This window comes from Astatotilapia calliptera, chromosome 5 (assembly GCF_964374335.1).
Source record: "Astatotilapia calliptera chromosome 5, fAstCal68.1, whole genome shotgun sequence".
Lineage (NCBI taxonomy): Eukaryota > Metazoa > Chordata > Actinopteri > Cichliformes > Cichlidae > Astatotilapia > Astatotilapia calliptera.
Genome location: NC_137426.1, coordinates 26091495 through 26118093, shown reverse-complemented (window position 1 = coordinate 26118093; position 26599 = coordinate 26091495). Strand labels below are relative to the sequence as shown.

The 26599-nt window shown below is 40.9% G+C and overlaps 1 protein-coding gene and 1 long non-coding RNA gene across 5 annotated transcripts in view; one reads left to right on the top strand and one right to left on the bottom strand.

The window, feature by feature from the left end:
• The window catches only part of LOC145428744 (uncharacterized), a 29953-nt gene that overhangs the window by 2937 nt on the left and 417 nt on the right, over window positions 1–26599 (top strand). Inside the window, exon 2 of the long non-coding RNA XR_013909054.1 lies at window positions 25300–25468. This is a non-coding gene — a long non-coding RNA (uncharacterized LOC145428744). The remainder of the gene's footprint in view (window positions 1–25299; window positions 25469–26599) is intronic.
• plxna1b (plexin A1b) overlaps window positions 11278–26599 on the bottom strand; it is a 179384-nt gene continuing 164062 nt past the window's right edge. For 2 of the 4 annotated variants that reach the window (XM_026168467.2, XM_026168468.2), the window contains exons 22-32: window positions 25262–25518; window positions 22666–22732; window positions 19711–19857; window positions 19165–19324; window positions 18653–18756; window positions 18345–18453; window positions 15559–15749; window positions 13213–13382; window positions 12683–12895; window positions 12446–12596; window positions 11278–11518 (exon numbers count right to left, since the gene is read on the bottom strand). In XM_026168467.2, the coding sequence (XP_026024252.1) occupies window positions 11423–11518; window positions 12446–12596; window positions 12683–12895; window positions 13213–13382; window positions 15559–15749; window positions 18345–18453; window positions 18653–18756; window positions 19165–19324; window positions 19711–19857; window positions 22666–22732; window positions 25262–25518 (1665 nt within the window). In that variant the 3' untranslated portion in view covers window positions 11278–11422. The remainder of the gene's footprint in view (window positions 11519–12445; window positions 12597–12682; window positions 12896–13212; window positions 13383–15558; window positions 15750–18344; window positions 18454–18652; window positions 18757–19164; window positions 19325–19710; window positions 19858–22665; window positions 22733–25261; window positions 25519–26599) is intronic. The other 2 variants (XM_026168469.2, XM_026168470.2) reach the window with 1 other exon arrangement.

The window sequence follows — 26599 nt, the reverse complement described above, 5'->3', positions numbered from 1 at the left end:
TTTTTTGACATTTTAATGCACTTAAATTATTTTTTTTAACTGCATTAAAGTATTTTTAAACCTATTAGTCAGTGTGCAGCACGGAAGACACCGGTGGCCTGGTTTGGCATCATTACTCTTCGACTAATGATGCGGTGCCTGCAAACTGGAAAAGTACATCTGTGACTTTGCCACTGCTTTGTTGTTGGTGATTGCAGTAACACAATGGCTTCCAATTAATAGTAGGTCTTCCACATATATAAATACTTTTTTTTTTAATATGAAAGAAAATGTGTAGAATGAGCACCCGCCTCCTCTTCACTGAAACATGTCTACATGCAGCACAGTGGAGGGTTTTGGAGGGCTTTAATATCCTTTAACACTAGAAGGAGTTCATGTTGACCTCCTGTCATTTCTAAAATCATAGAACTCTGTTAGAATAAAACCCTACTACCTCAGATTTCTCATTTTCCCCAAATAGGTTCATTTTCAGTTATATTTCAGACTTGAGGCGACTTTTGTTGTGATTTGGCGCTATATAAATAAAATTGAATTGAATTGAATTGAATCGTCTTATAGTGATTTTTCTCATGAATCTACACTCAAATAGTAACAATAATAAAACATAATACAATAGCAAGGTCAAAGACTGGCTTTGGTCAGGCGGGTAACCAGCAACCAAATGGCCACTACATGAAATATTTGGTGATGGGAGAACCTTACAAATAGAGTGGTCACACAGAAGTCATATTCAAATTCACCTGAACACTTCTTACACCAGGAGAAGCAAAATCCTCTGGTCTGATGAAATAAAGGCTGAGAAGATGTCCACAATTTTCAGCAGTGTGGTTGAGGAAGAAATTTTTTACTGGCACCACTGATACCATCCCTGTAATAAAGCAGTGACTGCTGGTCACACAGAGGGCAGGTTTAATATAAACATTATAGAATAATTCTCATTCAGATTGCTAATATCTCAGGATGTAAAGTCTGGGTCAAACATGTTTTTGCTTAGTCTCTGTGGAAAGTGATTGAAACCAAAACAGAAAAAGAAACGATCTTCGGTAAGACGAGTGCGACGTGCCAGTGTGTGATCTCTGACGACATTTCAAATGCACTCTGCATTCAGAGCGGAGAAGACCTAAAATACACCAGCAAACAGCTAAATCGTTGTTTGCTTTTCCATTTTTCCATCAGAAACCTGGAGGACAAGTATTAATCAGCCGTGAAATGAATTTATTAAAACTGTTTGCAGTTTTATAGAAATAAGCAATTATGAATCACGATTAAAGTGATTGATTGTAATGTTTGGCTTCTAATTTTGCGTTCAAAACAAAATAATAAAAGACAGCCAGAGATTTATCATAATGCAATGTTTAACCTGCCATACGGATTTCTGTAATTATTTCTCTCTGTGCAGTGATCACACAGTACTACACAGTAAGGGAATCTATAACTGCATTAAATATAAACATGGACCGTGCACACAGGTGAACGTGTGTAATAAGTTTGCACACACACACACATTATCAACAGAACTAAGAGCGTGTCACAGCTTCATTTGAACTTCTTGTCGTTTACAGTACAGTTATGTTGCCGCACTGACCTCATGTTCATTAAAGACATGAGTGACTGTTACTGTTCAGCTAGAATGTAGATATCATACTAAAAGTTGATTCTATTGATCTGGGCGGTGCGTTTTCATTGGGAGAAACATGAAGTCACCCAGTCCAAGTTTCCCCAGCCTTATAAAGAAACATTTGCATGATGACCAGTACTAGCACCACTGATTAAGAATGGGCCGTGAGGTCAGTTTCATGATCATTAATATGCAAATTGCCATGACCACGTATCAATGGCCGTGAGTACCATTCACAGAGAGCTGGGAATGGCTGCAATCAAAGCATTGTTAAGATGGTGAGTGATGTACCCCTAAGCTTCCTCCTCGGGTCAAAGATGATCGTTGCTCTCTGTCCGAGTTGTGCACGTCTTCGTCTCTTAAAAAGTGAAGAGTAAAAATTTTGAAACATCTCAGTGTTTCGGCCACTGAGACACAACAAGCTGCAAATCCACCCATCCATCTTCTTCCACTTATCCAATTCAGGGTCTTGGGGGAGAGGGCTGGAGCCTATCCCAGCAGTCATAGGGCAAGAGGCAGGGTATGCCCTGGACAGATTGCCAGTCTGTTCCAGGGCTAATACAGCGAGACAGACAACAATTCACGCTTATATTCACACCTATGGGCGATTTAGAAGCATCAGTTTCACTAACTCCACTAACTGCATGTCTCTGGGCTGTGGGAGAGAGCCCATCCACATGCTGACTTTCCCTGTCTGTTGTGTGGCATTGTGCAGATTTCGTCAGCGCCTTTAGCACCTTTAGCTAAGTGATGCTTCAGGCCTGCGGCCCCTTTTAAAGCCCTGTAAAGTTGTGGGAGCTGCAAAAGACTCCCTGCATATATTCTTTTCATTCATCGCTGACTTTCAGCGAGCGTTTGGATTCATGTCACAGTTGAGCCATTAGCAGCTAACCTCACACATTACTTAGTACTCACTATGCTTCAGACTTGCACTTGCCTTGGGGAGCTTTGCATGGCATGACTGTATACATCTGTGGTGGGCTGAAGGTTGGCAGCTCTTGTACTTAACACCCACTCCTCTCCTTTACTGTGGGTCTCTACAGACACACAGCTATTTTTATTTCTTTGTGTGTGTGTGTGCACCCTAAGTTAAGAACCTTGACAGTAATCCATCTCACAGCGTCCCCAACCAGTTCCAGCTGTCACCTTTGCCTCGCCAGCAGCCACTGAACCACTCACTGGATTTAGGGGCCCTATAGATACCACTGCCACTCATTGTGCCCCGGTTCCACCATCCACTTGATGCAACGCACACTGACAGACACCAAAAGGCTCCTCGGTTAAAATAGAATTTCAATTTCACCGGGTTTTAGTGCGTGATAAAACACAGTGCCCTCTTCAGTTGTAGCTAAAAGAGATTAAAAAGGAAAGTAGAGTTGAGGGGGGCAAATATAGATCATGGCTTTATTAACTATGGCAATAGAATTCTGCATGCAAGAAGAGAGGTGGGTGGGTGAAGAAACGAGCATCTTGTGCTTTGCAAGGAATTTATCATAATGTACGCGCGGCAAGATCATTTGCCTCTTGACAGGATCATTACGAGATTCAGTGCTCCCACGACCATTACGCAATTTCAGCGTTCTTCCTCGGATGGAATTTTAATTGAATTAGCCCGGATGGTTACACATGGTGTGAACGATAACATTTTTTGTCAATCTGAGCTCACTGAATGCGCTGGCGGGCGGGGGGAGTGCTAACAGGTCAGGGCAAGCCAAGAAAAAAAAGAAGGGACAAGGTACTTTGGTGTCTTCTCCTATGCCTCTCTTTTCAGTTGCAAAATAGATGCCGTGAAAATCACTGGTCTGGCCGCTCTGAGCTGCCTGATGATCTGCTGTTGTTATACGCTCAAAGCCACTCTTCCACGCAAGTGACCATGTAAGCTGAGGGCAATGCAAGCATGATGTATGGTTAGAAGGTAAATGTGTTAGTATTAGCACCACCAGAGAATAAAACCCCCACCAGCAGCTCAAGTACAGTCCCGTAAGAATGATTAATGATGCCGGTCATGTTATGAAAGGCAGGGAGATGGAGAAGGGAAGGTATTGTGCTGACAAGAAGGTTCCTCTTTAATGTGAACATTTTGATCCTCAGTTCTTTGATACTAAATGACACAGCCTATTAAGGCGCTGGAATTAATATGAAGGCTGAGCATCAATTGAAAAAATGTCTACCATGGTGCTACCCAAGGTATAACAATTTTCAAGCCACATGAGAGGTCCTGCATTTTGCACTTGGAAAATTTAATAAAAGATCTTCAATACCCACCCAAGCTTAAACGTTTTTAAAACTACTCTCTTTTTTGGCCTGGTTTAACACAATATAGTATTAAAGAGACCAGATTATCCTCACAAACTGTGTTAAACACATTGCAAATTGAAAAATGCTGTAAAAGCACAGAAGACACAAAGGAAGTCGAATAAAACACAACAAAAATAGAAGAAATGTAATTAAAATTGAATAAACAATGGAAACAGAAAAAAATCCTAAAAGCTTCGAGAAGCCTCAAAACACAACAGCTAATATCAAACATGTATCTACAGTATGACGTGAATAATGTGAGAGTTTGCCAACTCTAGTAGTTCTGGTTTAGTTTTTAAGCATTTTTGGGAGACAATAACCTAAACAGTTGTTTTATTATTTTGTGTCTTGTGTGCTTTTGCAGTACGTTTTTGTTTGACGATCTTAAGTTGCAGGACATTTGATCTCTCAGGGCCACCGTAGATTACTCCTGATGACATGAAATACATTCCTAAAATGATTCAGTACCACCAACAACTGTAATGATCCGCAATAGAAACACTGATCACTGTTAAAGGAGCCCCTTTTGCAAGCCCCAAAATGGAATTAAACTTAACAGCGGCATCACACTAACCAAGTCAACATAAGCTTCCTTTCTTAAGGTATAAAAAGTTTTACACAAGTCAACAAATAGATCGTGATGTTTTCCAACTCAAGTAGTTCTGATGATGTGCAGAACTTTACAAGATATAATTTTTAAACATGTGCAGGTGAATATTTACTGTAACATTACTGTGCTGCTTTCTGGTGCAGCTAGTGTGGCTCCATAGTGTGGTGAGGTTCCACATTTGGCTAATAAGTGAAAGATCCTGTTTGATCCTGGAGGAGACAGAAAATCCCTTTGGGATTCATCAGAAAGGGCAGCTGGTGCAAAATTCTGCCAAATCAAACTACTTACTGACATAGATGGGCAGTAACGCGTTACTGTAATCTGATTACTTTTTTCAAGTAATGAGTAATGTAAGGGATTACTATTGCAAAATCGGTAATTAGATTACCGTTACTTTCCCGTAGGAACGCTGTAAAACACAGCAGAAAATAAATAAAGTCAAAGACTCAGCGGTCCTGTTGCTCTATTTTCACCTGTAAAGCAGGAGTAGTGTAGGCGGAGGTTTACCCTGGTGCAGGTGTGCCGCAGCGGTCAGTGGAAGAATCTGCGAGTTTTTCTGTGAGTTTCCCATTACCTCGTTGCGCACTCGGTGCTTGCTTGGAAGTTTAGGGGTTTTTTTCGCTGTAAAAAGAAGTTTTCTTCCCACGCACGATGGACACTAATGTTTTTGTCACTTTTTATGGAATCAAACTCAAAGTAAGGTCAGTAGGGGAGACCGGGGATAGTTGTAACATTTTTGACATTTCTGTCTGTAAATTGGAGCTCTTTTAAGGTAGTGGATTCAAAATGTAATGCAAAGTATTTACATGTCTCTGCTATTAAATAATGCAGCTATTTTCTCTGCAGCACAATTACCCATTGCATGGTATGGTCTCAAACACAAAGAGTGAAATGTTACAATTAACCCCATAGTCTGGGTTAGTTGTAACATATCCTGGGGTAAAATGTAACACAATGAAATAAGGGTACTAACAAAACATTAACATGTAATCTTTGTTTATTCAACACATGAATGCACTTACATCCATTTATGTAGCTGTGTGTGTGTGTGACAGAATGCAGAAATCTAGCTTTTGAACATATTCCAACCCCCCAAAAAAGACAAATTATGGAATTTTCTGCAACTGAATATTTCATTAATTTTGGTTGGTCTTCCTTGAGTTTGGCCTCATTGGCTCAGTGGGCATTATAACTTACAACTCTTGCACCAATTTTGAACATAACAATGAAGCTGAAAAAATGTAGTTGTTCACCAGCATCGCAATTCCATTACTTTTTATCATGGCTTACCTTGGTGTGGTTTGCAAAGTGCTTCAGAAAGATGAGGAAATCTGTTTCTTGCATCCATCCTGATTTATTTCCACTACTTCCTACTGGTCCATCTCTGACACAGTGGTCTGCATAATGTGGGAACACAAACAATGGAGGAATTGTGTTGCCAATGGCATTAACCGCATATACAAAAGCGACCAGTGAACCTCTCTCTGCTGATGTCGTTGCCCCAACTTGTTTAATATAAGTTAAAGTAATAGTGTGGTAAGTTGTAACATCTGCATTATTGTTACAACTAACCCAGACTGTTGCTGTTACAACTGACCCAGACTCCTATAGCCATGAACTAGCTAACATTACAGTCAACAGCTAAAACATTAGCACTAAAGACCTACACAGAATATATCCCCATAGACATACAAATAACATAATTTAAGTTTGATGAGTTTAACTGCAAAGCAGATAATGCTATCACAAATTGAAATAAAGTAGAAAAACTTACTTTTTTTCATGTTAAATTGTCTGTGTTTGACAAAATGTGCTGATTTTTCACGTGTGATAGCAGAACTGAATTGGGCATGCACAGGATGAGTCACATCATTTGAAACTTAGCCCTGATTGGAGAAATTGGAAGTGTTACAACTGACCCACGTTACAACTATCCCCGGTCTCCCCTACATCCACGCTTTAAACGCTGCACACTCATACTCTCTCCCGCACTCGATATATTATCCATTGTTGATCTGCACACAGCTGTTGTCATGAACGTTGCACTTGCTTACGTCACTGTCATGCGACATTCTCGCAAAAAAAATCACGGTTTTAGTAACGCAGTAACGCAGCGTTCCTTCGGGAAAGTAACGGTAATCTAATTACCGTTTTTGCAATAGTAATCCCTTACTTTACTCGTTACTTGAAAAAAGTAATCGGATTACAGTAACGCATCCATCTCTGTAGAATGATCCCTTGTCACCCCAAGTGCCATCCTAGTTTTGCATATGACAGTGTTTATTAAAACAAGATCGCATTAACACTTTGAGCGTAGTTACAGTCAACAGTGAATATAAATGCTAAAACTGAAAATATTGCATAGTGTTACACACGCTCTGCCCCCCACCCCCCTCAACCATTAACAAATGGTTCAGCCCATAACACGGACCGGCTTTTTTCTTGTTTTCAGTAGCTTAAAACCGTTTTAACGCTCTAAGGAAAGCGCAAAAACAGTAAAGAAAAAAAGTCACCACTTTCCTATCGGTGGAAGAATGTACCATGTCGACCAATTAAAAATAAATGTCAACACGTGGGATTTGGTTGTTTAGGAAGAGGGGAAAGTTTTGGGAGTGATGGTAACGCCAGCGAGACAGAGCGAGCGAGTGTGAAAGAGAGTTTTTAGATATAGGAGATTTATAACGTTTAGTGTGGAGTGTATAGTTAGTGTGTTGTCTTGTGTAGTCGTTATTTTGTTTTGTCAGTGAGGGCACTAATGAATGTCACAAAGGCACATTTGTAAACACTGTCACTAAGTAGAAAACCAGCGGAGTGATACACCTGTTGTCAGGCCTGCAGGTTTATCCCGGTGCTGTTCTCCTCTGTCTTTTGGTGGAAAAACTTTTTTTTTTACTGGCACACATAATTTTTGGGGCATCTTATTGCGACACCAGATTGTTCTCTCATTTTAGTTTTAGTAATATTTTGAAATGGTTGTACAAAATAAAAATAAAAATGTCAGGTGTATTGGCTGCATTTTTAGATAAATAGTTGTATATGTTTACAAAATGTAAAATTTATATTTGCATTTCAAGTTATAAAAATTTACTAAAACATGTATTTATTTAAACGTGTATACTTACTGCATTTGAATCATTATAACCATATGTAACCACCTGCATATGTGTTTGGGGAAAAAAGGCTTTGATTTTGCTACCCCATTTGATTTCTTTGCCACCCTAAGAAAATTTCTCTAGATCCGCCCCTGGGTGTGACTAGGGCCTTGTGGTCAGAGTAAAGCAGGCAGCTAAACTTTCCTGGCAAAAGACTGTTTAAAGTTGTGAGGGTGACTCAATCGTCCATCGAGGGGGGCAGCATAAATGTAAACATTTGAGTAGCGGATTTTGGGGATCTCAAATTATGTGTACAGCAGACTGTCAAGTGATTAATGCAAGACATGTATCAACAAAGCTGCTCAACAACAACATTTTCATCTCTAAACACGGCTGATGACAAAATAAAAAAAATAAAATCCAAGCCACAAATTATTTAGCAAAAAATGTTTAATCTCTCCTTGATGCGTGTTTATTTACAAGTAGTAAATCTGCAAAATAGGAAATAACAGAATATTTACACAATGAATGTTAACCTGCAAACTTGTGACAGTCGCTTCAAGTCTGAAACTCTAAAAATGTATCAGTTATTGTAGTATTAAAATTCTTTAGCCACTATACTTGAAATTCCTTTGCTTTGCGTTTCCGTGGGTTCTATGCAACTTCCATTTTGAAGGAGGAAAAAAAAAAAGAAATAATGAATTTCCAAGAATCAGAAGCGAGCAGGAAAAAAAACACAGAATGATGCCAGGACTTCATTTGATTCAGCAATGGTTTGAAAAGGCAAAAATGTGATGAAGCTGAGAATTAAACATGACTTTGAGCTGAGTCTACTCACTCTGAAGGTTGACAACAGCAGCAAACCCAGCAATTCAATCTACAGCCTACACTCTTAGGCCACCGAGTAACAATAAACACAAGTCAGCTGTTGTAGTAAACAGTGAAAAATGAATAGTAGAGAAGGGCAGCTGGAAAAAAAATACATGTGGACTTGAGAAGAAGGTCAATTTAAAAGGCAAGTAGCCATGCAAATGATAAACAAGCACGACTCCCCCAGCAGTCGTTTAATCAACAGAGCTACGAGTGGAATAGGACACAAATGGAGCATGAACCTGAGAATGGATTGAGAATGTGTAAGTGTCTTTGAAAAGCCTGACAGATCATCAGCTGGACACCACAGCCTCAGTTGTGATGAGGGAGTGAGTGAATTTGTCCCTACTGCACTCATACAGACCATCCAGAGGACTGCTGTTAACAGCACCACTGAGTCTCAGCAGTCATTCATTTCCACGTGATCTATACAGAGAGAGCACCAAAATGTATGAATGCAGTAAAAAGTCAGAAGGGGGAAAAAAAACAAAAAAACAAATCCAAAATATGATTACTTTTTTTGTTTTTCATAATAGACTAAGAACATTTTAGTGAAGGATTTCATTTCTATTAGAAATAATGTAACATGTGTAACCAACATGATGACATGAAAAGGAGAAATTTCTATCCAAGCATGGCCAGAGTGGTCCCTTTAAGACTGGCAGGTACATAGTGAGCTATCAAGTCCCAGCGAGTACTGGGATGAAGCTCGTAAGCATACAGCTGTAGAAGTCGTGTTGCATCTCAGACATGTACAGTAAACAAAAGAGGATTGGACAGCATTTATGATCAGCATAAAATGACAGCCCTAATGTTCGATAGAAAAACAAGGTACAAGAGTTAAAGCAGCAAGTCACATTTCCATCACGACAACACAGACGCTCATCTGATTCAACAATTTCATTTTGATCCTAGAGATCAGGAAAATAAACCTTGAGTTCGGTCAAGTACTTCAACTTCAGGCAAACTGAAGAGACTTTTGTCTTCTGCGTACCATAAAATGTACAATTTACAGATAACAAATGAAAGTAAAAACAAAACCAAAAAAACAACCTGATTACAAAAAAAATGGCAAACAGCTTTTGTTCATCATGAAAAAGTATACAATTTACAAATGAAACAACAACAACAACAAAAAAACAAAAACAATATACAGACCAGTTTGGTTTTCGGCAAGCAGAAATAAACCCCTCTTATTTCTCACCATAAAGTCAAAAACCGTGACTTCAAAAAAAAAACAGAAACAAAGAAATCCTCTTATGAGAGCAGTAATATAAAAAGCTTAAGCCACACATGGCAGTAGGCTAGTTTTGAAACAAGAGCTGCAGGCAAAGATGAGGATTACTCAGCCTCGTGTAGCTAATGAACCAAAGTGTCTCACCTCTGTACACTTCTATACCCTCCTCGTGGACAGAAAGCTTAAACCCATGTCTCAAACATATATGTTCTTGAGGTGGAGAAATAACACTAAGTCTTTTCTTTGCACCTCTGTTGTGAGAACAGAAAAAAGGGGGGAAAGTGGCTTGAGGCTGGAAATGGCTTTTCTGACTTTGTTTCTCCACAGTGAAGTTCTACTTGACCTCACTGTGGTTGCTGAATGAACAGAGTCTGTAAATAATAAAGACTTTGCTCCTGCAGAACCGTCAGAAAATGATCCTTTCAGGGATGGCTAACACAAAAGCATGACCTCTGGAAAGTTAGACAGGGTGGTATCAGCGCAAAGAGGAATATTTAAGGTAGTGCAATGTAGCTACTTCATTGTTCCGTCACTAAACTACGAGCCACTAAAACTGTCACCTCTTGACCTTTGAATTAAAGAAACAGACACCAACGTGGCCATGATAAAGCAACCATCCTGTAGGTATATATTTGGCTTTGTGAAACCAACAGATTGCACTGATTGAATAAGAAACAACAGCAACTTCATGTTATCACCGTGACACCATGAACTCTACCTGGAAGATGTGGAGATGGGCGACTTTGTGTTTTTTCTTTGTCACTTTCAACAAGGATCCTATGATGGGTTGTTATTCAAAAACTTCTTTTCAGTCACTAGGCATGTTCATATTTAAAATCATATGGTAGCACATTCCATCTAACAAAATGTCTTTGCACTAAACAACATTCAAAGAAAACATGGCACAGTACGACTTTTTTGTTTCTTTTTTCGTTGTTTTTTTTGTCCACATCAAATCGTGTTTTGTCTTATTTTTATTGTATTTGTTGGTTTGAAAAGAAAAAAAAAAGAAAAAAGTTTACTCCCTAATCTTTCTTTAAAAACGTAGCTGTATTTATATATAATATCTATATAGTCTTGCTTTGTAACGTTTCTGTAAATTGTGCAAATTCAGCAGTAATACAAGTGGCGAGAGATCAGAGAGTGGGCAGTTGATTACATTTATACAAAAAAGAAAAAAAATTCTAACTGTGACATCTGGAGTCACATGACCTAGAGAGATCCTCTCTCCATTGGCTCATCACAGATTGGTCCGTTCCGCTAATGATGCCGTATATGGAGTTCTTTCCAGGCTTCCGTTGTTTCTTTCCTGACCATCGCGTCATCACAACAAAACTCCTGAAATCAAAATCAAGCAAACCACAAACACCGACATCCACAATAATCAAATGCTGTCGAGTTGACATGTTCTCCATGTATGTATGTGTGAAAAAACGTCCCGTGTCCTAGCCTCTCACACAGACACACTGTATGGAGCTGCAGACAAACACACACACATACACATGTAAGCGTACACAGGCCCCGCCCATCTCTGCCGAATCCCCCCATTTTGCAGTATACTGCCTCGGTCCTTTTGCAGTTTCGTCTGTCGTATTGTTTGGGGGTTGGAGTTTTGTTTGTTGTCTGGGTGAGAGGAACGTGGGAGAGAGACAGATGGAGAGGAGGAGTGAGGAGGAGCAGGAGGTGCTCGATGGTCCTCAGCTGGTCAGCGCCATTGTGTCGATGACCTGCTCCAGCTTGCTCCTCAGTCTCTGTCTCCTTGCCTGCTCGTCTCGCTCCAAAGCTGACAAGATCTGGGGGGAAAAGGGGTTAGAGGTCAGCAAATGCTGCAAAAAAACTTACAGCTCCTGCTTTCAAAGCACAAAGATGTTATTCCTACATAAGGATGAATAAGGACTCCCACATGGCTGGGTCATAAAGCATGCAAAAGTTGGTTTAATTTATTCAGTTAGCCCGACTAAATCGCCTCTTAAATGTCTTTTTTTTTTTTTTTTCGCCTGTCCCATTTGGTTCTTTAGCCATCAGAATTGTTGTCTGAAGACCAACAAGGATACCCAATGGATTTACTTTTCCAAATGGATCATCGTGGCATTGCCGTATTGGTCCATTTGATCGACCTTTGTTTTTATTATTTATTTTATTTTATTTTCAGTTGTTACAGACGGGACAGACATGAGTGAGGGATAGGAAAGGGAGAAAGAAAGAGGAAGGAAAAGAAAAACAGAAGGGGAGAGGGACAGTGAGAAAGGGGGGGGGGAGAATCTCCTGGATCACCTGTTAAGAGAAAAAGAATAGAAAACAAGCAAAAAAAACAAAAAACAAAGCAACATACTAAACACAACACCATCGCATTAATCTAGCTAAGTGTAAACAGCAATAAATACTAAATATTTAATGTTGTTGTGCAGCACGCAGGACAGACAGCGCACAATGTGCTTTGAAGTAGCAGCCAAGAAAGGTGTAATTTAAGTCTACGAGCAGTGAACACCCGTGTGCACACCTGTGTGGATCAGCGCGCTTGTATTCAAATGGTTTCCACATGTAATGGTCTGCAAGAGGATTTAAAGAGCCATAGCCCTGTCCCCCAATCGCCTCTTAAATGTCAATAAGACTGAAGGTAAGTCTTTGTATACAGACAAAAGTAACAGCTTGTATTTAGTATGTAACATTAGTACAGCTTTGTTTCCTTCTCTTAGGTAGTACTAAGACTTAAATCTCACCTCGTCCTTGTACTTGATGATGTAGGAGTAAATCTCATGTAGGGCTGACATGCTGTTGAACTGGTTAGCATGCAGGCGTGACTGCTCTGCGAGGTAGGCACTCATGTCCTGATCGCTGATAGCCGGCATCCTGGAAATGTCAGAGTAGTACCTGGACGAAAACAGTTGAATATTTGTATGAAATATAACAAAACACACAAATGTAACATTCACGTCTAATCCACCATGCTTACATACCTTTCTACCCAGTTTTTATAGTTGGGAATGTCTTTAGCATAAAGCAGCTTGTTTGATGGTGAGTCCTTCCCTAGTTTATGCTCTGAGGTTGAACATGAATCCATGAAGGTCTGAGCCACCACAGACAAGCAGGCATCTGTAATACTGTTCTTGTGGATGTCAAATACAAACTGTGGGTTCTTGATCACGTTCACCCAGAACCTCAGTGGAAGACTGGAAGCAGTAAGAAAAAAGGATGAGCTGCAGAGCTACAAGGACTGGTCTATTAATGTGCAGAGATACCACACCAGTGCATTAAGCTGCATACACACTGAACAAGCAGTCTCGAGTGATTAGATACTAGAACTGGCAGGGAAAAATACAAGCGTGGTGCATTCTGTTGCACTAACAATGTAAAAGTGTTCCATATTTGTTGGCTTACTGTCCAATATTGTTCCTACTGAGCAACACCAATGCCAACAAAACACAAACCAGCAATCAAATATTGCCAGTCATGCCCTTTCACAGCTTGCACACGCGCGCAAACTCACCAGTTGCTCTTCCAAGTGTGCCGTACATCAGGGTCTGATATGGAGTGTTTGTCTGCCTGCTCGTCCAGGAAGTCAAACATGTACTTGATGGCGAGAGGCAGAGCGCTGCCTCGGTGCGCTGTGCTGAAGATGGTCTCAAACAGGTCATCCACAAATTTCTGGAGCGTACCCTGAGCACAGGAATCAATACTGGATTAGGAGTTTTACTACACTAGTTGACATTTTCCTGCTCTTTGGGGCTTTCACGCAAACAGCAGCATGCAAAAAGTGGTGAAACAAATTTTAGAAATGTGGAAAACTATGTGCCAGTTTGTTTGTGTACATAAGATTTTGTCTCCAAAGATGGACATATAGAGATAAGTGTTTTGTCCCCGTTACACTTAATGTTTCAACAGTCCAGTTACACAACTGCCTTTGCTTGCACATTCTTCTTTGCTGTCATGGCTGCAGGCGATGGCTGTCAGTAGCAGGTACTTGGGATGGCTTTGCTGTCAGTACTTCAACTTTGGGAGAATTTTTGATGATGTTGAGCACTTAGTGTTCTTTACAGTATTTAGGATAGGGCCCAATGAGAGTTCAGCCTAAGGCTGTTCTGCAGTGTTTTACCACATCGCACAACTCTGGAGAATTCAGAATCCTAACAAAGTTCTCTGAAGTTGAAATGATTTGATATTTCCCACAAGTTGTCACACGTTTGTCCCCGTTTTCAAGCATCCAGGCCACGTTTTACAAAACCTTTTTTGAAGCAGCCACAAGATGAATTTGCAGTTTTGTATTCGTTCACACATTAACAAATCAGCTTCCTAAACACACACACACACACACACACACACACACACACACACACACACACACACACACACACACACACACACACACACACACACACAGGTGTGGGGGCTGTAATAAATAAGAACAAACTGCAATGCTTTAGGTGCCCCCCACCCCATTTGTCCTCCTCTGGCTTGTATGTTAATCACTTCCCAGTTGAGGCAGCATTGATGCAGCTAACCTTGCAGTTTCATAGCTGGGAGCTCATGGGAGCTCTGCAAATGAGAGCAAGAACCTGACATGGTTTTAGCGTATGGACAAATGACATTTTATAATTAATGCAAAGAGGTATGTTTATATTCAGTGGTATATGAGCAGAAACCAACAGAAGGCCACGTGTTTTTATGTGTGTGTTTAAGATGTGCCAGAATTCACACATTAAAGTCGTCCATTTCTCACATTTAACAAGTTTAATAAAAAAATGCTAATTTGGCTTTTCATACATCTAATAAAACCCTTTTTTATATACCCCCTCGTTTCTCTGGCCCGAACAGCAAATGCTGACACTTAACTAGACTAAAACATTTGTGTTGAAGGCAACATTTTATCATATTATATCGTCAAGTTAATCATTGGAATCCATTATTCAGAGAACAGAACCGCTCTTACTCTTGAGGAAATGTGAAACCAAATGGGTGCATTTTGAATAAGAGCTTTTCTCTTAATGACTTTAGTTGGTTTTTTTTCCCTTGTGCTTAAGTGCAGTTTGTAACAATTAATGCAAAAATTAAACAAAGGTGTTTCTTGAAGGTAATTAGCACTGCTAAATTAATCCTTAAATAACATTATTTTATCATCACTTATTTTAGTGGAAGTATGAATTTGGGCAAAAGCTTTTACTTTATAGGAAACGTGTGCTTTAGACTGTACATAAATATATATGGCTGCAAGGCCTTCACAGCCATTTCTTAGCTGTTCTTTTATAGCTCTGAAAAGCTGTTGTTGCTTTAGCAGCTTCAGCAGTTAAAGAAAATAAAATAGTTTCTGTTTCACAACCTAATCTAACAGACATGGAGGCTCAGTCACACACTGCTCCGTAGTGGTTAACAACTAACTCGGGGAAGAAATACAAATTACCTGCCGTTTGTTTTTGCACAGTATCAACAAACACTTGACCTAACTCCAGCCTTTAAACCAACCTCTCTGATCATCATCTGAGGACACATGCTGCATAAAAACCTAAACAGTTTCCACAGTGTGGTCTGGAGGACATGGAGGAATTAGGTGAATAATGATCGTGGGGTACTGGCCTGGGCCTAAAAGCCCCGAGGCCACCAACAGAGGGCCCAGTAACACCAACCAAACAACTCAATAGTCAAAGGTCAACCTCCTAATTAAGACTCTGCATATGTGTGTCTTTGTGGAAAAGGTTACGAAAAATGTTAATGAGCTTAGAGACCACCACCAAACAAAGGTCAACAGGGGCTGCTGGTGGAAATGGGCTACATGACAGGGATGTGGTGGAGTCGGGAGGCTGGGTCTGCGCGTGTGAGAGAATACGCAGCCTCTTTTTACCTTTGTGGCCAACAGTCTGGTCAGGTAGATCTCAGACACCATCTTGCTCCCTCTGTCTCCCTCCCTCTGGTCTGAGTGGTCGTGGTTCTTCACCAGATGCCATAGCTTGGTGCCGCTCTCGAGGTCAGGGGTGATCATGGGTGTTCGGGAGCGCAAGCTGTCTGGACTACTGGCTGTCCTGAGCATGCTCTCTGCACAGAGATAAAGGAGGACGTGTTGGAGAAATAAGTCAAAGAGCCAAAAACCTTCATGCTGCTCTGTGTGTTAAATGCTATAAATTATGACTCATGCCGTCTTAATCACCATTTCAAGGAGAAACATTTATATAAGAAGAAAAAACAATGAGACAAATGAAATATCTGGCATAGCTGAAGACGGCAAAATCTGACTGAAGTTAAAAGCACTATTGAAATGTGACAGCTTTTTCTACTTACATGTCACTCTTTCACTGCAAAATAAATTCATCTATCACTCTCTCACCTGCCCCCTCTCTCCTTTTGTCGGACATTGATGTCATATCTGTGACACAGAGTATTACGCTTCCACTTTGAATGCTTGTCAGCTGCGTGACAAAGCAGCAAAGGACTGAGGGGTTTGAAATTGTCAGGACAGAATGTGAACCAGGTAAGCTCGGAGCAAATATGATGGGGGTGTTAGTGAGTATTATGTGTATGCCACAGTGGCAGGGCTCTGGAGTAGAGTTACTCTGTACAGTTATAGAGGTAGAAGAGAGGGGGGGACGGGGGAAAAACGTCGTGAGGAACTGAGATCTACTTCACAACATTAAACCAGTTATTACAAATATGGCATTTTGACAGCTCTGACATTTTGTTAGCTTAAAAATGTATCTAAAATATGCTGTTCTCCATGTGACTCTTTGATTTCACATATGTAAGAAACTTTCAAGATTTCTGATTCCTTTGCAACAACTTCAGTGCACCACTGCTATACTGTGTTTAGCTACGCTGTTGTTTTCCATGTATGCCCCCAAGAAGGCCAAGCATTTGTTTGAACAGATGTTCGAGGTTAAGGGATCATTAAACAGTCTTCTGCACAATCATGTATACAAGGGAAGCTTCAGGTAGCTGTCTGTGACAGCTACCCCCCCAAGGCAACTTTACTTAGACGAAGGAAGGCAAACACAAGAACAAGTAGTTTAAGTGAGCTAATATAACCAGATGAAAAACAGCTCTATTTTCCTGATCTGCCTCTTTAGGCTGAATGAAGGACATCAGTTTTATGTCTGTTAGACTTTCATGTGAACTAATATTACACCTGTAATAATTTATCACATAAGATATGAAGAACATCAGTGGACAGAACTGTGGCGTAAGTGAGTAATAGGGCTGCCACAAACGATTATTTTGATAGTCGACTAGTCACCGATTATTTTTGCGATTAGTCGACTAATCAGATCATCATCCATTAGACATAAAACTACAGCTTATTGCACCAGCAGCATCTGCTCTTATATAACTATCATTAGCTTACAGCTTTAAGTGTTTAAGGTATGTGCTCACTAAAAGTAAAGACAAGATGATAGTTTGTTAAATTTTTATGAAATTTGCAGATTGTTTCGGTGAAGTTTAATAAACTCCTTGCTATCTAAACTATAACAGGACACTGGAGTATATTCTGGAGCATCTCACACTTCTGATAATCAGCTGTCTGCTTGACGTTTATTCCGCTGTGCAAAAACTATAACTTTAATCTCAGACAAACGGATTTACTCAGGAACAAATAAAATACTAAAAAAAAAAAAGCCAAACAATAACATTTTAAGTTATCTAAGTGACTCATATATATTTAACCTGAGTAGCGAAAGACGGCGGTGGGTTTGAAAACGATTTGCGGGGAGTCCGGTGTTCTCACGGCGCTAGTGAGCCTAGCCCCCGGCTCGCTAACGAGCTAGTGGGTAACAGATGTCTCCGAAAACGTCGGAGCGCTTTTGAAAATATGTGGTGTCCTGATAAACTGAGCAGATATTTGAGGTTTACACAGCTACATTCTCGCCTGAAAATATGTTAAACGTTTATTTTGTGACCCAGAAAGAATAATAAGAGTAACATTAAAACTAACTAGCTGCCGCCATTGTTGGAAACTGCGCTGGGCCGCGCTATGAATTCTGGGACACAGCTGCTTCTTCTTCTTTGGGGTTTAACGGTAGCTGACATCCTTGTACATGCAATGCTGCCATCTTCTGTTTCAGTCCGTTATTACACTCTTAAATCCTGCCACTTATTCCTGCGTCTTTTGGGATCTTACAAAGCTTCAAACGACGCGTCGACTATTAAATCAGTCGTCGACGATTTTGATAGTCGACGTAATCGTGACTAGTCGACAAATCGTGGCAGCCCTAGTGAGTAATAATAAAACTGCTATCCACTCCTCTACAGCAGAGAGGAGAACTGACACGAAACTCTTTCAAAGGTTTGGAACTCACTTAAAACACTGTGTGGAGAAATGTACTATATTACTGATAAGGGCACAAATACTTGATTAGCAATATCATATTTAATGGCTTCCAGGGGCCAAAGTATGTAAATTGAAACCAGTATTTGTGGAACAGTTTGAACCAAGTCCCAGGTCATGTAAACAGGTGTGAAAAGCACTGAGCTAATTTGCTAATGTAGATGAGACAGATGCCAAATTAACATGTGAAAGGTTCTGAATGATGTTTTTAAAGGTTCTTTCTATGAACAACATCCCAAGTTTTGCAAATAAATAAATAAATAAAATTAACAAGTCAGAATTTTTATAATTCCACACATACAATACACACACACCTTCTTTCGTACCGTATCTGCTGAGGGATTTGGTGAATGTGGAGGAGTTGGAGATGTTGTAGGCCGAGTTCTGTTTGGGTACCAGGGCAATCACTGAGCCATCTGTCACCTGAAGCAGACATTCAACCAGCAGCAAGATTATTGTCCAGCCAAAGAAACTTTCACAGTGCTCACATGGAATTTATTTCTGGATTTTTCATTTTGATAAGTAACCTAAGAATCCATAAATACGCCATCAATAAGAAGCACAGAGGTTTTTCTCCAGCATAGCTTCAAGGGATTCTGTGCTGTATTAAGAAGCTGGTTACCTGGTAGTGAGCTAGGGTGTTGAGTCTCTTCCAGTCATTGTCGATCTTAGTGGTGACATCTTCATCCTGAAGGATGATACGAGCCATCCTGCCCTGCCGCCATTCTGTCAGACACACACAAGAGTGCTAAGTAAGGTTGTAATGTTTAATAGAAAGGGAATAAGAATCTTTCAAGACAGACAGCATAGACAGAGTCAGTGCCCCTTTTAGGCACACCAATCAATTCTCATCATAAACTTAAACTTCCAAACAGCAAATCAGGTTTCTACGACTTAATCTACTGTAATTAGATCAAATTCAGAGTGAGTGTAGTGCAGTTTTACAGACTTTTAAACACATTACTAGATGTTTTTTAGGATCAGAATTCCCACTCCTGTCAGAAGTGCCTCCCTTCTGTGTCAGAGAGCTCTTGAAGCAATTCCCTCTTTATCTCCCATAGCAGCGCAGCTGTGTGTTATGACTCTCCGTGTGATTTGATATTTGTATGTTGTTCATTTTTTCCAGCTCCTTACCAAGGTCCATATCTGAGGCCTTCGGTCTCTGGGAATAAGGCGTCCCTTTGTACACAGCATCCAGCAGCTTTTCCTTCACCTGTGTCACTGTGTCACAGTTCAGGCTCTTCACTGTCACCTCTGGAGCATTTTCATTCTCCGGGTTCACACAGTGCAGCGTCTACAAATGCAAAGGGCGGAAGGGAAAGAGCATTGTTTCATTTAGACCAGAGGGTCAGCACAGACTGGAAGTAATAACTATTGATGTGTTAGAGCATGACCCTGTGGTTGTGTTTGACCTGCAAAGAAACACTTCATATGGCACCTCAGAATCAGTGTTAAAGAGCAGAAGGGGTGCACAGCTAGCTATTTATTCCTATCAATACAGGCATAATAATGATTTAGCAGGTTGGATCCTGTTTTGATAAAAGAATATTTTCCAAAATTACTGGACAAATATCAGCTCTGCATCATTGCGCTGTTTTAGTTGTAAGCATCCATCTGCTTTACAACCTTGTTCAGAAACAAATGCGCCTGTGTCCAGAAAGTATGTTTTTGAGTACTGACCAAAGTCTTGTAGTCAATTTGCTGTCTGATGAGTTTATCCTCGCTCAAAGAGTAGCGGGCTTCTCCTGTGATTGCATCTATTGGCCCCTTTTCCATTTGTTGCTTCATGGCACAGTACAGCATGAAGAGAGGTTCCCCGGCACATTCCTTCAAAAAGTGAGACACGCAGTTGTATTATGAAGTAGGAAGAGACAGGTATCAAGGAAAAGTGACAAAAGGTTATATGAAGAAAAGGAGAGAAAGACATACTGTACAAAGTGAAAACTGAACATTGAACTGTTCAAGAACTTTCCAAGCAAAAACACGGCAGCAAAAAGTGCATAGCTTTTCAGAGCAACTCTTCAATTATATTTCTAATCTTCTTTAAGACAACCACAGGCGAAGCAGTAAAGGACAAGGCCACAGCTTGTGTTGGCTAACAGCACGCTAAAAACAAAAACCCTTCCCCCCCCTGACACAACCTCCAGCCTCTCCCCTGTGTCGCTTCCTCAGTAAGAAAAAACAGCCTCTATTTGTGTGTGTGAGCAAGTGAGTGAGCAAGGAGGAGAGAAATTATAGAAAGTGTGAGTGTGAGTGAGTGGCAATTGATGGAGAAGTTAATAGAAGGTTAACGACTGAGGGGTGAAAAACGCTGGGAGAAGCACTTTGGTGTGTGAGACGTGTCAAATGGGCAACAAGCACTGGGATGTTGGGTTCCCTGTCTCTTTTCTTCACACTCGTTTCTGCTTCCCCTCTTTTCCATTCACTTGTTCAGCAGGCCTGCAAACTAAGCACTGCCTGTATGGCTTTGTATTTTCTCCTTACAGGTGTCATGTGCCGTCTTTCCTGACTTCTTGTTAATATTTTAACACTGCACAGTGTTGATTTTAACTAATTGAGATATATTTATATTTTATGACCTTCAAATTAGGTGCGCTGATGAAAAAGCATTAAATTATGATTTAATTACTTGCAGCTCAGGAGGTCAGAAAGACTGAGAATTACTGGTTTAGATAATCTATCTTAATCATTGCTTGTTTAGAATAACTTAGTGTTGCAATGCTGTGCAAATCTCTGATCTCAGCAAGCAATTTGTCGAGTACATGTTTATCGCTGCAGACAAAACTGATGATGTAAATGCGAAATGAGGATATATGTGTGTGTGTGTGTGTGTGTGTGTGTGTGTGTGTGTGTGTGTGTGTGTGTGTGTATTTAAAAGCGTTCATGGTGTGATAATGTTCACATTAGTGCTTTTTAACCAGTGATTCACATTTTCTGTCTGCAGCTTTGTGCCTTGAGGCAAAGCCGAATATTGCAAGTGCTGCCCTCCGAGCTTCATTGGACATGTTCATGCATCAACGCCAGTCAGTCATCTTGGTGAGCTGTCAGATGAACTCTGTGGGATAATCTAGCACTGCCTGCCTCCTATGGTGAAAACACAGCACACTGGCAGACGTCCTCTCTGTCTAGCAGCATACAAACCAGCTCTGCGCTGCGTCTCAGTCCTTCTGTCTCCTTCAAATGGTGCCAGTGAGGAAAAGCAGCACTGATGCTATACGTTTCTAAAAGCATTGTGTCGCGCAGACATTTTGCTGCGCTACAGTGTTTTTGACTTCAGTGTCCTGTTAAATTAATTATAATATATGCCATTTGTTCATTGAATTAATCTAAAGCAATCACATTTTATAATTCGTCTAAAATTCTCTCTAAAGCAGAATAAAGTGACCATGTGATCCCACACAAGCTTGTGCAACAGAGGACAAGTGAATGCTTAGAATAGGGTAATGGATAAAAGGATTTGTTTTCCTATCTCTTGTTCGTTTCGTAGGTTAAAGCTCTATCTCTTTGAACAGGTACTTGACCTTTACCCATCTCTATTTACACCTGGCTGAACTCTGAAATTGTTCCAGGCCTTTCTTTCATGTTACTCCCAGAAACATAGGAGAAAGAAAGGCATTAAACTGCAAAGGTTGGATGAAAGCGAGGCTTAATCTTGCTGCTAGCTACAGAAACTCTTTACTTCAGTACTCATCCCCCCACCCATATTTCCCTACACGCCCTTTAAACCCTCCAAAAACACCTCTGCCCTCTTTTTAACCATTTTCTTTCCACAATCTTCCGTGTTTTTGCTTCTTCTTTTTTTTAATTGTTTCTCTGTTATTTTTGTCTCCACTAAAGTTCATAAACACAGCTGCTGAAAAAATCCCTAACAGCTTTTCTGATAACCCACTCCCCTTTTACTGAACCACACTCTCGCCGTCCAGTCTCTAATTTGGAGCCAAGACACACATGCGTGCACAACCAGAACGGACACACTCGCATACACAGATGCTAACTGGGATCCCCGAGGGCTTGGCTGGTTTCTTGTCCACCAGAATGCCTGCCCTGGCGGGGGTTTAAGGCCCCGCTGCTAACTGATTAGTTGCAGCAATGTTTGAAAGCTGAGAATGTGTGTGTGGAAGCAAGAATTTATCACATTTTAAGCTATAGTGAGTCCCTGTGATATGAAATCAGAGAGAGGATTTCAAAAAGACAGACAGAAGAGAAATAAGAGAATGCAATTGTGTAAGATGTGTGGCTTCCTGTTTTGATAAGCCCCAACTGTCTGAAGAGCCATCCAGACACACAGCCATGCATACACGCACAGACACTTTCCTGGCTCTAAAAGAATCAAGCTTGGGACAAAGAAAGGACAGGTTAGTGCGACAGTCTACGGTGATCAAACCAACATGGCCAGCTGTGTCTGAACAGTGCTTCAGACTCTGCAGATCCCTCAACTGGTAGAAAGAAGAATTTACCACATGAAAGGCAGAGGTAAGGAATAGGAACCCTGCTGCCTCTGCCTTATCTAATGCTGCAGCTGTGAATGTGTGCGCTTGTTAGTGAGACATTTTTCAATTCTCAAACACCAGTGGTGATGCTGTTGCTTCTGCAATTGTGTGTATCTGTGTGTGTGCGCCTCTGGGACAGTTTTACCTTGAGGAACTTGTAAAGCAGGAAGGTGAACCAGTTGGTGAGCATCTTCTCAGCAACCGACTCCGTCCTGGGAGACCGATGAAAGAAAATGGGAGAGAGAAAGGAGAGGGTAATGGGTGAGGGTGAACTGGAAATAAAAGACAGTAGTATGTGCCACAAGTGGAGCGTAAAGTCTCTGTATGAGGAGGTTTTGGCATCTTGGACTGCCTGGTTATAATCTATGGTCAAAAAAACAAACATTTGAAACACGCTTGCATGTCAAAGACACTACATGACATTATCAGTCTTCATGCAGTTAATCTTCAGACAACCAAAGAAAAAGATAATGTAAGAAAGCAAATCCTTCAGTTTCTTACATTGCTCCATCCCCTCTTCACACTACCTCTAGGCAAACCCACTAATCTTCATAAAAAATACAGCAATTAGTATAACTCGCTAACTTCTCTCGTTAATCACAAACCTGCCATGTAATGAGGGGAACCTCCGCACGTGCATGTGTCAAGCAAACACGTGAGCAACAAGTGCATGAAATGAAAACCGAGCAATTAAATGACTTATTGTGTCTAATTTGTTAAATACCTGAGAGGGACACCGGCACTCTAGGTATGTGGGTGGAAACAGGGGGGGGGGCAAATAAAAATCTTTCTCTGTGTTACCGCCACACTTCCATGCTTTTCACATTAGAAACACTTGTTTTCTCTTATATTGACGTGGGGTACACCTGTGTTACTAGGTTATCTAACTGGGCCACGTTCCAATACTTATCGCAAATATTAGTCGTTCGGTCATTAGGACGGCACCATGGGTGAAATGTGAAGACAGCTACATTATGCTGAAAAATTTTCATGCCCAATAAATAGTAAGACAGAAAAGAGGAAACTCTGGAAACTAGGCCAATGTAGTAGTAAAAACCAATAAAGGCCTGTAGCACAAATGAGACACGTACTCCTACGCTTCTTCAAACCTTCCTGTTTGACTGTTGGATTTATTGAATGGATGCAGAGCATTTTTTCTTTTTCATGCCTGTCAGCAAAATAGAGAATGAATGATGAGGCAGCGGAGAACGCAGGTACAGAAAACATAACGAGTGAATAAACCGGGACAAACCCCGTTTCTGAGCACGTGAACATCATTTTTGAACACGTCGTACGGGAATAAGCGATGACGCATTTGTCTTTTTGCCAGCTGCACACAGACAATGAATCTCAACGCACAGTATACAAAACAACTGCACCCAATGCAAAAGTATAATTTCATCAAAGGAGGTGGAGATCCCCATGGGAGAGGACTTTTACATCTATCTATTGACTAAAAAGACCTAAACAGGGTGAACCATGTGCAAGAATTGCAGAGCTTATTAACACCGACTCCTGAGGCAAGTGTAGTTAACAGGGACAGCGTGTTGTGACCATACGCCCCAAGAGGGGATTGGAAAAGACTTCACACAGGCACGCTGGCTGAGAGTCATTTATTTGATTAGATTTTTAATTAAATATCTCTCCGAGGAGTAGGAGAAGAAAAAAAATGTAACTTTTTTTTATCATTTAATGTCTAATTCCAATTTATTTGGAGACAGGCCATTTCTCTAATTGTGTCTTTCCTTAAATATGTGTATCCTTTTCTGCTCGGCTGTCAGCAGTAGCTCATTTTCCTTCTCTTTTCTCCCTCTGCCTATCTGCTCTGTACTACCCTTCCCTGTTCTTTCTCCCTCTTTACCATCTCTCCTCTATATGTTTCACCCTTCATCAATTTCCTTGTAGCTCAAGTCTCCCTCCAGCCACTTGCCCTCTTTTTCTGTCAATCACTATTTCACTACCTTCTTTTACTTCAGCCACTTTTATCTTGCTACCTTTTCCCTTTTCACATCTCATTTTTGCCTTCCCCTGTTTCTTACTTTCCCCTTTCCCTACCAAATCCTTCTCTCTTTACTCTTCACACCAACTCTTGTAAATCCTCCTCTCCCTCTTTGCATCCCCTGCATCTCTTGTACTTCCCCCCCCTCTTCATCTTTCTCTGTGTGTTTGTGAGAAATGAGAGAGCAGTATGTCTGACTGTGGCTCCAGTGGGACTGTATGTGTGCTCAGGGGTGTAATCCTCTCTGACAGGGACAGGGTTGAGAAATAGAGAGGAGGTAACGTCACACAGGCCTCTAAAAGCTGCAGTCACTGTCCCCTGCCTTCCTCCCTCATAACTTCAGCCGCAAACTGAAAAAATACATCACTCGATACTCTGACAAAGAATATATGTTCATGTTCTCCTCTTCCCTTTTTAATGCTACAACAGGTCTAATTACGTGGATTATTTGAATGTGCAGCAGCACTGACATGACGAAATGAAAAATTAACACTACTTTTTTCCCTTATTTTTTGTTGAATTTAATATAATTAGTCAGGGGTTTTTTGTTAGGGTGCTTCCTGTCAAGAACATCCCAACACAGCGAATATAAGAAAAAGGAAAAATACCTGAAAACACACACGCACAAATGCATTTCCTCAAACCCGAACCTGCAACTAACTGGTGCACGTGTGGCATGTTTTTTTCCCCAAAGCCAGGTTTTAGCCCTTTCCCTCCCCTTCTTATTTCCTGCTTTTTGTACCTCCTGAGTAAGAGCTTTGGGTGGTTCTTGCTTTCCAGGTTTTTGTCAATGAGGTCAGACAGGAGCTGTTTGAGGACACCGGTGGCATACTCCATCTCTCCTTGCAGTGCTGTCATGATGAGGGAGGCCACGTTGCCCCTGTCTCGCATAGAGAAGGACCTCTGTGCTTCCAATGTGCGAATGAAGGTCAACAGAAAGTGCTTTTTGGTGAGTAGCTGGCCAAACAACGTCAGGGCCTTCTCCACATTGGCGGGTACCTGAAGGAGAAGGGGACGGAGGTGATGAAGGGGAAGGAGAATTGGGAGAAGAAGGAGTGTTGAATAAAGAAAAAAAGAGGCAGTCAATTGTTGGACAAGGAGAAGATAAAGTGAATGGAGGTGATCATGGTAGGTTTAAGGAAGCATACAATTCACAGAGGAGAAGAAGACAACGAAGAAGGAAAGGGAAGGTAGAAGGTTGGTAGAAAAGAGTAAAGAAAGATCAAAGATAGCGATATAGGGGAAAATTAGATAAAGGGACTTGAAAAGATTGAAAATATGATGAACTGGTTTTGAGTTATAGCTGTGCAATGGATTCATGAGTATGTTTTAAAACAGGATTTATCAAATGACATGAATAAAGAGCCACATGTGCTCTATTTTCTCTCCATGCATAATCATGTCAATACTCTTATATTTTCCACATGCATGTAGGAAACGGCACATTGCAGCTTTGAAAACCTGCCTACTGTTGAACCAGTTCTCTCTATCCTACAACCCTCACTGTCATCCCTTTTCCCTCTTTTCCTCTCAACGTAACTGGCAGGCCTCCCCTTCTCAGGTAAAGAAAGTGAGGCTTGAAGTAAGAATGTGAGCTTTAGGCAGTAATAAGAAATTGATCTGCCTGCTAGCGCACTATTGTGGCTTGTGATTGCCTGGGCCATCCAAATGAAAATCCAATGTTGCGCTACACTATCCCTTTGGAATACAGTTGATAGCACAAGCAGATAGTGAATTCCTCTAAAGCTTGTCTCTGTAGTCATAACCTTATGTGCATGTCAGTGCACCATGCATGCATTTTCCAGGTAAATGCGTGCGTGATACTGTAATGTACAGAGAAATGACAGTGGTACAGGTGCACCTTGCATTACAGTGTCCACAGCGCTTGAGTTCATGTTAGTAATAGAGTGTTTCCTCTTGAGAAACGAACAATAGTAGAGCGGAGTGTGTTTTATTGAACATGTGAACACTGCTTTTTCAGGAGCCTCAAACAGGTTCAGTACTGTAGAGGCAATCTATCACTTGTGCGGAGTCTTAGTGGAGCTCAGACATTGCCCCTCAAAACAGCCACAAAACTAGA